This window comes from Oxyura jamaicensis, chromosome 1 (assembly GCF_011077185.1).
Source record: "Oxyura jamaicensis isolate SHBP4307 breed ruddy duck chromosome 1, BPBGC_Ojam_1.0, whole genome shotgun sequence".
Taxonomy (NCBI): domain Eukaryota; kingdom Metazoa; phylum Chordata; class Aves; order Anseriformes; family Anatidae; genus Oxyura; species Oxyura jamaicensis.
This window is the reverse complement of record NC_048893.1, coordinates 164,263,809-164,278,090: the sequence shown is the minus strand read 5'-3', so window position 1 is coordinate 164,278,090 and position 14,282 is coordinate 164,263,809. Positions and strand designations below refer to the sequence as shown.

Here is a 14,282-nt window from a genome sequence, read left to right as displayed (position 1 = left end):
TTTCAGGTACCTGTAGAGTGCAATAAGGTCACCCCTGAGCCTCCTCTTCTCCAGGCTAAACAGTCCCAGCTCCCTCAGCCGCTCCTCGTAAGACTTGTTCTCCAGACCCTTCACCAGCTTTGTAGCCCTTCTCTGGACTCGCTCAAGCACCTCCATGTCCTTCTTGTAGCAAGGGGCCCAAAACTGAACGCAGTACTCGAGGTGCGGCCTCACCAGAGCCGAGTACAGAGGGACAATCACTTCCCTGGACCTGCTGGCCACGCTGTTTCTTATGCAAGCCAGCATGCTGCTGGCCTTCTTGGCCGCCTGAGCACACTGCTGGCTCATATTCAGCCGACTGTCAACCAATACTTCCAGGTCCTTCTCTGACAGGCAGCTTTCCAACCACACATCTCCCAGCCTGTAGCTCTGCTTGGGGTTGTTGTGCCCCAGGTGCAGGACCCAGCACTTGGCCTTGTTGAACTTCATACCGTTGGCCTCGGCCCATCGGTCCAGCCTATCCAGATCCTCCTGCAAAGCCTTCCTACCCTTGAGCAGATAGACACATGCACCTAACTTGGTGTCGTCTGCAAACTTGCTGAGGGTGCACTCGATCCCCTCGTCCAGATCATCGATGAAGATGTTAAAGAGGACTGGTCCCAGTACCGAGCCCTGGGGGACTCCACTAGTGACCGGCCTCCAACTGGATTTGACTCCATTCACCACAACTCTCTGGGCCCGGCCATCCAGCCAGCTCTTAACCCAACGAAGTGTATGCCAGTCCAAGCCATGAGCAGCCAGTTTCCTGAGGAGAATGCTGTGGGGAATGATGTCAAATGCCTTACTGAAGTCAAGGTAGACCACATCCACAGCCTTTCCCTCATCCACTAAGCGTGTCACCTTGTCATAGAAGGAGATCAGGTTCATCAAGCAGGACCTGCCCTTCATAAACCCATGCTGACTAGGCCTGATTGCCTGCTTGCCCTGCGACTGCCGCATGATGACACCCAAGATAATCTGCTCCATGAGCTTCCCTGGCACTGATGTTAAACTAACAGGCCTATAGTTCCCCGGGTCTACCCTCCGGCCCTTCTTGTAGATGGGCGTCACGTTTGCTAGCCACCAGTCAAGTGGACCTCCCCCAATAGCCAGGACTGCCGATAATGCAGAAAACGATGATAACAATAATTATGATAATAATGTTGAAAACAAGAACAACGAAATGGTAAGTTGTAGTTGAGATGTAGGATGACTGGCTAATAATAATAAATGGTAATGAGGTTCCTAATTGGTTGACACTGCACTTATTTTCCAGTTTTTGGTAGACTCCAGCAATTTCTCAGTAGGAAAATATATACAACCAAAGGTTTCGACATACCTAGCACATTTTCTAGTAGTGTCAAAAACAAACAAACAAAAAACAATAAAATGCAAACTAATCTAGAAGTTAATCAACAATAATGTCATGGTTAAGGCAGTTTCCACTGCTGCCAGTAATATTATACCATTATTTTTTGATAAACAGGGACTGGGGACTTCAAGTAGTTCATATGTATTATATTTCATAGCATACCATGTTAAGTATTATGGGATATATATATTTTCATTTACAACAGTTCTAATATATAACAAAAGACTTTTTTTTTTTCTTTTAATCAGTCTTGACAAGGAATTTGTGCAAAAGGTAAAATAAATGGTGTATGAACTGCATTAATTTTAACTCAACATTAGTAGTGTGTGGCATAATTCTATTGTTTTCCAGAAACTTGAAATTCTATTAATTTATAACTCATATCCTTGAAAATCCTTGGAAGATAAAATTTTACAATTTGTTACTATTAATAAGTTAAAATCAGGTCAATATAACAAAAATGTTATAAGTATGCATATGTATAGGCAAATTTTATTCTCATGTGTGACCCATTTCATTCCAAGGAAGATATTTAAAGTAGATACCATAAATTATATTTTAGAAATGTCCCTTTTTTCCTGCATTGAAAATAAATAGAGATGGCTAAAGTAAACAGTTGTACACATATAAGGACAAGAAAGGAGTTTTTAATTTTCATTTTGGATTCTGAAAATCAAGAAAACAAATGGAAATGAGAGTTTGGATATCAGATTCACCCTTCTATATGATCACTTCTATCAGACAATTTTTGGTTTGCGGCTAGTAGAGTAAGTAGAAAAGAAAGGCAGGAGAACAGGAATACAACATAGACTGATTAATGCTGAGAGGGGTATGGATGATCCTTTAAAAAGCCTTACTGAAACTGGCTATGGGAAAATATGCTCTATTGGTCATGATGAAACTATTGCTACAAATACTTCGTAAAGTCCATCACTGACACAGTGTATATATTCTTCAGTATATTTTCTATCATAGCAGATAAGTAAAAACACATACTTTAAATGAAAGTCTATAACAACTTGATTGTTTGGTAAACAAAGATATCTTTATCAAAATCTTTGAAAGCAAGCCTGAATATTCTCACCAATCTACTCTGTGTAAGTTTCGGGCTTCTTTCCCTGTCCATCTTTTTTTTTTTTTTTTTCTTCCATTTTTTTTTTCCTAAGTATTCATACTTTGGTAAATAGTAAAAAAGTGTCTTAGCCTTCTTTATATTTTTAGTGATCTAACAAGAACAATGTAAGTCCTTATTGATTGCTACTGTTGAAAGTGTTGAGCACTATCATAGCTTAAAAAAAATAAATTTTGCACTCTAAAATATGTATCTGAAAAATGTGTAATATTTTTATAACTTTTTTTCCTTACCTAAGCCATGCCTATGTGTTGACATTGGTGGTAACACAGTCCAAGCCTTTGTCTTTGGATTGTAACATTCAACGGTGTTTAACGTCTTTAAACCATCCCGGCCTCCAATGACAAACAGCTTGTCATCAATGACAGCAACACCAAACTGAAGCCTCCTGCCATTCATCACTCCAGCCTGGATCCATATATTTGTTCTGAGATCATATTTTTCAATAGTTGTATCACCTGATAAGACAAAATAATAGGACAATGTATATAAAATTGGCTACTTTTTTTTTTTTCCTAAAACTTTAAAGTAAAAACTTTAATTTTCTGACTACTTACAACATTTGATAAGTATTTTACATTTCTTTTGAAAGTGTAGTCTCAGGTTTGTTATGGTTATTATTATCAGCATGAAAGTGGAAAAACAAACTATATATATGGCCTCTACAGAATCAAAGTATTATAAGCCTAAATAAGAGTTTCCTCTAGCTTTATGTTTCTTTGTTTGTTTGTTTGTTTTTTACAGTTCAGTGGCATAACTGTCTGACATAACTAGTCTTGGTACAATTCATCCCAATTTTTCAACAACAGTAAAAAAAGCCTATGTAATAATGTGGAATTTTCATCAAAAGTGAGAAGTTGTGTTTCAGCTTGGGTTCAGTGTTGTGGTGTTGTGTTTTTTTTTTAGGTACTCATCTGTTGAGTTTTTTGTAGACATGTTTCTACTGGATGTATAGGATGTTGTACTGATAATCTCAAGCAAGACATTTAAAGAATGTTTCTATATATAGCAAAAAATATTTCCTTCTATACTTACTCATTTGATGTATTTTCACAGATAAACTCAAAAGTTACAGAGAACATCATATATATAATAACTTAGGTAATCATGAAGCCTCAGTTTTTAAAAGTAACTTGTATGCAACATACAAATATGAGATACAAAATTACATTTATTAACAAAACCAGAGAGATAAAGGAAGCATAATAACTTAACAAAATCACAGAAAGTGAATGGGCAATATATCCCATTAATTGTAATCTGAGTTTAGGAAACATTATTTTAAAGCATACCCAGAAATATTTAAAATATATGAGTTTAAATTAATCCACAATAGATATTTGATAATTCATGTGAACTAGTGTTTTATTTTTACATAAACATAACAATTTTTTGTTTCCAAAGCTTAAATACCACAGCAGAAAGAATCAACATAATTATGCTCTTGTATTGAGCTTTAACAACTATTTAGATTATAATAAAAGGTAGAATTCCACTGGAAATAATTATTTTAGGATTCATTCATTCTTTGGAGCAGTAGAGCAATGAACCAAGTAGAAACAACCATAATGAAAGCAATGCCTTTTAAAATTGAACTAAAAAAAGATATAATTTAAATTCAATTTGTATTTAAGTGTAGCACAGCAGCAATAATGTACAAATCAACTGGATATATTAAATCTCCTGCTAGTTTTATGAAGCCATACAATCTATGAACCAATTTTTACATTTGATTGACAGAGACATGTTTATTTATCCTTTCATCCCTAAATTAAATCTGATCTGTATAATTGTATTAATTTTGGGGTTTGAAGGAACAAAACCACAGATTATTTGATACAGTTGTTTGGTGGTGCTGCAGGGCATATTATACTGATGGGTATTATTAAAGTTACATTATAATACTTGAAAATTTTTATGTGCCAAATCTATTAATGTTAAAAGCTGTAGCAAATGGCTTCTCTAATGCTGTGTACTTCTGTTGTGGTTTAACCTGGCTGGCAGCTAAACACCACACAGCCGTTCGCTCACCCTCCCCCCTCCCTCTCTGGGATGGGGGAGAGAAACGGGAAAGTGAAGCCTGTGAGTTGAGATAAAGACAGTTTATTAAGATAGAAAATAATAATGATAATAATAATAATATGTACAAACAAGTGATGCACAATGCAATTGCTCACCACCCGCTGACCGATGCCCAGCCCAACCCCGAGCAGCCGGCCCTCCCACCTCGGCTAGCCACCCCTATATATTGTTTAGCATGACGTCAGATGGTATGGAATACCCCTTTGGCCACTTTGGGTCAGCTGTCCTGGGTTTGTCCCCTCCCAGCTTTTGCTGCACCCCCAGCCTGCCCGCTGGCAGGACAGAGTGAGGAGCTGAAAAGTCCTTGGCATAGTGTAAGCATTGCTCTCCAGCAATTAAAACATCAGCATGTTATCAGCACTCTTCTCATCCTAATCCAAAACATAGCACCCTACCAGCTACTAGGAGGGAAAAATAACTGTCCTAACTGAAACCAGGACAACTTCAATGATAAAGAGTTCTATTTAAAAGTTTTGTTATTTTGATTTAAGAAATTATTACTAATGCAACAAATGCAGTCTTTGAATTATGATCAACTATATATTTACTAATGGCACAACGCACTGTTAAATTCTATATTGCAAATTTACTGGATGTCTGAATTCAGTTTATCCAGTAAGGCAACCTGTTTATCTAGGGAAAACGAAAACAAAACAAAACAACAATAATAACAATAACAATAACAATAACAACAAAACCCAACAACCAGCAAGATATATTTTTTATTTTGATTTTACTTTTGGTTCTGGAGTGCATTTTTGATGATTTTCCAGTCTTGTACACTTACCACACATTGGCTCCTGTCACAAAATGTTCCTGAATAACTGGGTTTTATTTAGATGAAATCAAATTGAAGTATGTGGGGTAGTGATGCAACTCATGTGCTCCACTAATGAATATTCAGTCTTTTTGACCAGACAACAACTGCTCCAAAGTGGAACAGGTACTGATCCTTTAAAATGGTCTCAAGTATTAGTAACATTCCAGACTGAAATACAGATAAGAACAGAAGTACCTTCAAATTATGATAGTCCTGGTATGAAATCACCTCATGAATGAATAGGAGATGATTGAATCAGTTAAAATATTATAGGTATCTTGATGATAGTCAGGAAAGCATGTTTGTTTGTTTGTTTGTTTTTGTTGTTTTTTTTTGTTGTTTGTTTTCCTTTGGCTGAAGTATATTTCATGTCTCTCAGTCAATTCAGTTTCTTGCACTGGAATGCTCAAACTCTTTTCTAACTCTGATTTATAAAGACATTCTTCCTTTGGCAAAAGCTCTAGTCTTAAGTTTTTTGTTTTAGAATCAGAATTAATCAGAAATGATTAGTAGTCATTACAGACTTTTTTAGTTTATCTTAGCAGTGCATGCAGGCCAGTTGTATCTATTTGTATCAGCCTTGCATTCTCTAGACTTTATTAAAACAAAAACAAAAACAACAACAACAAAAAAGGAAATTAAAAATCTCATTCTTTGACTTCAGTGGCTCTTAGCAATGATGATCAGCCATCAATTGTAAAGTAAATAAAAATTACCAGACCATCTCTACATCAGCTGCATCTGTACACAACAAAGTCTAAACAGAAAATAGCTATACAGAAAACACCTACAATGTCTTCCTTGTTCCTTCAGAAGACAGTGAAGCAGCTGCAATCTCTGCTTATAGTCCAAATGATAAAATGAAATAACATCTCCTGTTCTGCTAACACATCAGTCCTGTCATCAAGGAGTCTTCGTATACAGCTGGACATGTGCCTTTCCAAAATATTATTATAAGTATGTAGTTTATTAATAATCAAGAATCTAATAATAATAATAATAATAATAGCACCATGTCCTCACCATGAAGACTGTCAAGCAAATCACAGAATCATAGAACATCCCAAGTTGGAAAGGACCCATAAGGATCATCAAGTCCAACTCCTGGCACCGCACAGGTCTACCCAAAAGTTTAGACCATGTGATTAAGTGCACAGTCCAATCTCTTCTTAAATTCAGACAGGCTTGGTGAAATGACTGCTTCACTGGAGAGCCTGTTCCAGTGCACAACCACCCTCTTGGTAAAGAACCTCCTCCTGACGTCTAGCCTAAACTTCCCCTGCCTCAGCTTAACCCCGTTCCTGCAGGTCCTATCACTGGTGTTTATGGAGAATAGGTCACCTGCCTCTCCACTCCCCCTCATGAGGAAGTTGTAGATTGTGATGAGGTCCCCCCTCAGTCTCGTCTTCTCTAGGCTGAACAGGCCCAGTGACCTCAGCTGCTCCTCGTTTTCCTTTCCAGGCCCTTCACCATCTTCGTCGCCCTCCTCTGGACACTCTCCAACAGTTTAATGTCCTCCACACTAAACTTAATCCTGCAACACAGGGGAACTGAACACATGAATTTAATTTTCTCTTACAGCCTTATATCCATTCCTTAACTTTATCCTAGACAGAAGCAATAAGAATTATACTGTTTACATTTTGAGTCTACTTCTTTTTATAACGTTTGGACTGTTTTTCATTCCAATACAAACTGAAAAGTACTGGAAATGATTGGTCAAAAAACAAAGAATCTTCTTCTACCATTATCCAGGAAGAAAACTAGACTATTATTCCTGATAAAACCATAGATTCATAAAAGAAAAGGATTTTCTTCACACAGATGAGGAGGAGACAAACCCAAGCCTGACTGCAGAGGATACTTTAAGGTGCATAAAGGCTCCAGGAGCTCATTGCCAGATTCAACTCCAAATTAGGTTATATATTAGGCTTCTTTGGTGAGAAAAGCTGTGGGGTTTTCTGTAATGCACCATGACAGTCACCAGAAATTTTGCAGAGGTGTGTGCCTCAGAGACCTTCTGAAAGTCCTAATACAGAGTACTTTTCCTCATTGCTGTGGAGGCTTTAGAAAAGTCTATTTATCGTCTTCATCTTGTTTTCATACTAGGTTAATGTTACCTTTGGCCAACTGCTAGGAATATCCATCATTAATTCTCTGCATAATCCTGAACTCTTTGTCCTGCAGATCATTTTCCTGATGCTGATTAGCCAGTCACTAGAAACTCAGAGTTTCTTTGGTCACATTCACATTGATGTATTTTCCACTTCTCTTCATGGTCCAGTGCCCTACTTGGATAAGAATTAGATGAATACCAAGGTTCTTCCTTATCCTTAGCCTTCTCAACAAACCTTCCTTTCTAAAGGAAAGAAATCTAGGTTACAGATTGTAATAAAGCCATGAATTTTTCTAGCTAAGATTCTAATATTAGCTGCATTGGACCACAGCATCCATCAGTTGCTGTAAAGACAGGCCTCTTGTATCCAGCAAGGCTCCACAGTACTCTTGTCTTACTGTCAGGAAAAGGTTTCAAAGAAATAAGAACTACTTTGTGAATTGCAGTGTGTACTCCACTGTAGTAGAACACGACATTTGTCAGGATAAAGCCTGAGAGCAGGAAAGCAAATGTGAGGTGAAATGCAATGTCAGAAACAAGAGGTTTCAATCCATTCCAATCCTTCAGTTAGCATTAGTGACTAGCATCTCTATGGTTTATCAGGTGAGATGTTTTCTTATGCAGGCAGGTGAGAACTTGAATGGAAGAATGAGTTCAAGTTAATAATCAATATTTATACACATACCAATGTCTATGTATATTTCATAGACAGATACATATATTTTAAATATATATGTATGTTTTTGCATCTGTATATAAGATAGAGAAAATATAGAGGAGTATTTGTCTACACCTCTGCTTTAGAGATAACTGTATTAAATAATGTAATAACAGAGAACATAAGAGTTTCTAAAAGAAAATGTCATAAAGGCAATTCCTTTCTTTCAAATTTTTTTCTTCCCAAACTGGTAGTGGGTGTTGGTGTCTGCTGCCTGAGATACTAGAGTGACTACAGGTATCAAAACAACATGAATAGACAGAAAAGGAGTGATTCATTAATCCACCTGACTGATTGTCATAATAGAGCAGATCACTGTGACAAAACGTCATTGCACAAAGTATGAAGGTATGAAGGTATACTAATCATAAAAAACAAGCTTATGCATATAAGAGAATGCCAGGTCAAAGTCTTTGTCAGCATGGATGAAAGCATAACTTGTTTTCCTAAACAAACAAAACCACACAAACACACAAAACAACAAAACAACAACTTTGAGTAATTATAAATTAGTGTATGATCCTAAAAGATTATTTTTTCATTTAAAAGAGTAATGGAGCAGTAACCACAGATTGCAAGTGTACTTATGTCAGTAAAAACAATGTAATGACTCAAGAGAAATATGAGATATTGCATCTTCTTAATGTGAGAGACATTTCCCCATATTTATTCTGAATAATGGAAACCCATGAACTTTAGGGGTTCAGAATTATTATATATTTTATGTGATTATGCAGGTCAAAGTGATTATGATGAATATCTATCTTTACAGGAAGTAATCAGTAAGTAATTAAGAGTAAATTATGAGTCACATTAAACTTAACCTTTATATGTACTTCAATTTTTCATTCAAGTTCCATCTCTCTACTTGTCAGTAGAAAGTTGATGTAATTTTAGTCCATCATCCATCTTTAAATATGTTGCCTTTTTAAAAAAAAAAAAGTCTAAATTATGTTCTTGCCTCTGTTGTCATATCAATTACCATACTTGCTCTCTACAAACTGATCAAATATTTATATGACTGGCAAAGAAGAAATGAGAAAGTCCCTTATGATATGAGAAAGAGTCCCTTATAAGTCCCTTATGATATCAGAAAGAAAGCAGGAAACTGGGAACATTACAGAAACAGAGAGATAATAAAGAGTCTAAGTTGTCTAATCCTCATAAATGGTCCATAATTGTCTAAGTAATGGTATATGTTTTTTCATTGTAGACTTTTCAGAGAAACATTTTCCTGGTTTTGGCTTGAATGATTTTCCTTTTAGTAGCTGGTATGGTGCTGTGTTTTGGATTTAGGATGAGAACAATGTTGATAACACACCGATGTTTTAGAGGTTTTAGGTGTTGTAGAGTGGTGTTTACACAGAGACAAGGATTTTTCAGCTTCTCACACTGGCCTGCCAGTGAAGAGGCTGGGTGTGAAGGAGGAGCTGGGAGGGGACAGAATCAGGACAGATGATCCAAACTGGCCAAAGGGATGTCCTATACCATATGGTCTGATGCTCAACAATAAAAACGGGGAGAGTTGGCCAGGGCCAGAGAGGGAATTGCCACAACTCAGGGTCTGGCATGGCATCTGTTAGTAGGTTGTGGGCAAACATATTGTGCATCACTTTTTTTTTTTTTTTTCCTGTATTCTTTTGTCATTATTATTATTAATTTCCCTTCATTTTCTGTACTATAAACTGTCTTTATCTCAAGCTAGATTTTTATTTTTTACCATTTCTTCATTGAACTCTCTCGTCTATGCTTTTGTGGGGGGTGGGGTAAGGGGTGAGTGAACAGCTGTGTGGTGCTTAGCTCTCTGCTGTGTTAAACCACAACAAACACACATATATATGTGTGTGTGTGTATGTATATGTTTTCATATGGGTCTATTCATGCTACAGGTAAATAATTTAGGCATAATTTAGGCACACATAAAGGTGATAGTTCTGTTGGAGGCCTCACGGTGTTAGATCAAGTCTCTGTTCCTCAACCTCAGGAAGTTATGATTTTCTCAGATGCCACAGAAAACTGTCAGGACTAGAGGAAAAAAAATCAGCAGAGAGGAGAAGAAACATGAATAAGTAAATTCAACACTATTTGTAAGAGAAAAGAGAGATTCTAAACTGTGTTAAAGCTGCAGGGAACAAAAATACTCAATGAAGAGCTTATAGTTGAATTTACTTTAATAGGACTTTATTGTGTTAATAACAATGTGGTAGTGCATTATGTATGTCTGTGAACAGTCATACATTTATTACTTTTAAGTAAATAAAAAAAAATAAATGCAGGATTCAAACATGCTGTAGATTTCAGGGGCAGAAAAAACTATGGTATCATTACTGTGGTAATATGCAAAGGACTACTCACAAATATGTCCCACTATGCTAGGCACTGTAAAAATCAATGTAAAAAAAAACTATATAGTACAAGCTGAAAACCAGACATAGACAGAAGTAGTAAGGGATATTAAAGTAACGTCATAACAGCATTTTTTTTTCTTCATTTTGCAATCATATGTTTATTTTCTAGATTTAACTAGGTGGAGATAAATTAATTGGGAAAGAAATAAACAGAAAAAATATAAAAACACAGTAAGATGAAGGTGAGATGACTGGAAGAAAGTGAAGAAACAGAGCAGGAATGAAGACACACAGAAATAGGTATAAGACTATTTTACACAATAAAAATAGGATGGTGACATTCCACAGTGGCTACAGTATATTCTGGAATATTCTCTGAAAGGATGAAGTTTCTTGCTTTATTCAATTTATTGGCTGTGTCTGATAACTAGGATGGATTCATTTCATCCTGTCATTGGTGGGGAGGGATGCAGTTTCAGAGATGAAAAAACGAGCATCCACAAATTCAGACACTTATATAAGTTCCCATGGTAGTCCTTGGAGACCTGCTCAGTGCTGCCAAAGGATTCTACAAAACTGTTCTTTCTCAGAAATGTCAGCGTCAGCTCTGGATGAGAGCAACTGTTCTCTAGAAAACAGTTTGATTGGAAAAGACCTCTAAGATCACCTAGTCCAACATTTAACCTTGCACTGCCAAGTCCACCATTAAACCATGTCACTAAGTTCTACATCTACAGATTTCTTGATGACCTCCAGGGATGGTGACTCAACCACTTCCCTAGGAAGCCTACTCCAATGCCACACAACCCTTTCAGTATTTTTCCTAATATCCAACCTAAACTTTCCCTGGCACATCTTGAGGCCATTTCTTCTTGTCATATCACTTGGTCCCTGGGAGAAGAGACTGATTCAAACCTCTCATTAGAAACCTCGCTAGACATCTGGTAAGTTGAAGTTCCCCATGAAAAAGTATGTTTTAAAACATGCTAATATTTAAAAATTCTTCAACTTATTAATACTATTCCTCATGATGTTTTTACTTCTGCTCTAAAGTAAATATGGCCTTGAATTTAGCATTGGTTTAAACATTGCTTAAAATTATCATAGCCTGCACATAGAGTTTTTCCATAAGTTACTGACCCACTTCTCTACAGTAATTTTTGAAATATGCCTCAAACCACAGGGTTTGATTAATTACTGGCCCCAGAACTGCATGTCTATATATTGTATATGGCTATCTCACCTTTCTACCCATCTCTTCCTTTAAATGCTCTGCCATACACATTTTGTCTTTTACAATTGCCCCAGACTTGTGTGTGTATGTGTGTGTGTAACTCATACATACATTACTTGTAATTTTTCACAGCACATTAGAAGGGAAAGTAGATATTAGGGGAGACATATTCAGAGACAGAGTCAAAGATTTAATTGAGCAACAAAAGATGGGGTATAATAATACCTAAGTGAGAAACATGTATTTGAGATGAAAGATCGTAGATCATACAAGAAGAGAACACATTTCAATGTCCTTTTCGACTAGCTCTAGACAGCATCTTGATACATACACTTAGATTCACAGTTCCCATTCACTGAACCCACTCTCCCATGTCCTGTAAATAGAGACAAGACACTTTACGTAGAAATCCATTCTATGAAGTAGCCACTTACTGTGGCTGTTAATGTAATGTATTTTAAGAGCATTTTAGCTCTTAACATTTTGATACCTACATCCATTTGGGGAATTTTGTTTTTCCTCTCTGTGCTTGGGTTTCCCTACAAATAAAAAGAGACAGTATTTTCATATATAAAAATGTAAGATGATAAACATTAAGGTACTTCGGAACACTGTGAAAAGCAATGAATGATTAGTTTTTAAAACAGCAAAGACTTGTTTAAAGTTCTGTGCCTGACATGCCTGACCTGGGCTGTTAAGACTATTACTTTGCCATTGTCTTTACAACCAGTCAGTTCTCAGCCAGAAGCTGAGCATAACCAAATTAAGAGAATGCATCTATACTGCCACAAAACACAGTTCCCAGCTCACTGCTTGGTCCTGAATTATATTCCACACATATCTGAGCTTTATTAAGTTCTACTGGGATTGGTAAAACAGAATCACAGAATCACAGAACTGTAGGGGTTGGAAGGGACCTCGAAAGATCATCGGGTCCAACCGCCATGCAAAGCAGGTTCCTCAGAGCAGGCTGCCCAGGTGGGCGTCCAGATGGGCCTTGAGTATCTTATCTCCAGAGAAGGAGACTCCAAAACCTCTCTAGGCAGCCTGTTCCAGTGCTCCATCACCCTCACTGTGAAGAACACTTCTTGTGTTCTATCTTGTGGCCGTTGCCCCTTGTCTTATCCCCACAAGCCACTGAGAAGAGGTTAGCTACATCCTTCTGTCTCCCACCCCTCAGATATTTATAGACATTGATAAGATCCCCCCTCAGTCTCCTCTTCTCCAAGCTGAACAGACCCAGGTCTCTCAGCCTGTCCTCATAGGGAAGTTGCTCCAGGCCCCATATCATCTTTGTGGCCCTCCGCTGCACTCTTTCCAGGAGATCCCTATTCCCTTATCAAGGTCAGTGACGAAGATGTTGAACACGACCGGACCCAGCACTGACCCCTGGGGAACACTGCTAGTCACAGGCCTCCAGCCAGACTCTGCTCCGCTGATTGAAACAAAAATGGAAGAAACATTTGAGAGTTATCTTTCACTTGATGGTCCACTCCTTTTCTTTCCATCTTGCAGTAACTGAGAAAAGGATCTTAATAGGCTTTCCAACAAAAATAGGCTTTACAACAACAACAACAACAAAAAGTAATTTCTGGCTGTAGTGTATGTGCTGATTATGCAGGGAAAGGCATTATTTTCTATAAAACACAGCAGCTGGGGTACCCCACTACAAGTAAAATTATCAAAAGCTCAAATTAAAATAATCTTTATATAAAAAAATATGAGAGATTACATAAAATCTGTATTTTTCTATACCTTACTTCACTTGGACAGACATGATTTATTAGACTGTCGTAAGATATGAAGCTTTTCAATAATTAAAGAAAAACAAATGCACAGAACATCAAGGATCTTGTAATGAACATGATCAGACAATTCCTCTCACATAAACACGTGCACAGACACATGCACAAACTTCTGTTTTTTCACATGGAGAGATTTCTAAAAAAAAACTGAGTTATTTCAGTGAGTAATACTGAAGACAGAGTATATCAAAAAGACAGGTGAAACAGAACTCATTTGATTCTATTCTATATGAATGTTAAAAAATATTGTGGCTATACCATGACTGTGGCAGCACAAATGATTTCAAATAAGTTAATGATTTTTCTTTATGTTCTGGAAACAACTTTTTTTATTATTATTTTTTTTTTAATTCTACTTATGATCCATCTGGTTAGTGAATAAAGTTAGCTCTGTGTATTGTGCATATTTTCATGGGTGTTCTAAGCCACAATTAATGAAGTTTTATGAAATAATGAGAGATCTCCAAAGAAATAAAACTGTAGAAATGAAAGTACTGTAGCAGATCAGGATGGTTTTGTATGATTATCCAGATGCTGTTGACAATTCATGTATGTGCTTCTCCCATCCAAGGATTCTGATGAAAGAATCGTAGAATCATAGAATCATAGAATATCCTGAGTTGGAAGGGACCCTTAA

At 36.9% G+C, this 14,282-nt stretch overlaps 1 protein-coding gene across 1 annotated transcript in view; it reads right to left on the bottom strand.

Annotated features, from left to right (window-relative positions):
- The window catches only part of KLHL1 (kelch like family member 1), a 246,902-nt gene that overhangs the window by 44,503 nt on the left and 188,117 nt on the right, over nucleotides 1–14,282 (bottom strand). The window contains exon 9 of the mRNA XM_035336401.1: nucleotides 2,756–2,982. Coding sequence (XP_035192292.1) covers nucleotides 2,756–2,982 — 227 coding nt within the window. The remainder of the gene's footprint in view (nucleotides 1–2,755; nucleotides 2,983–14,282) is intronic.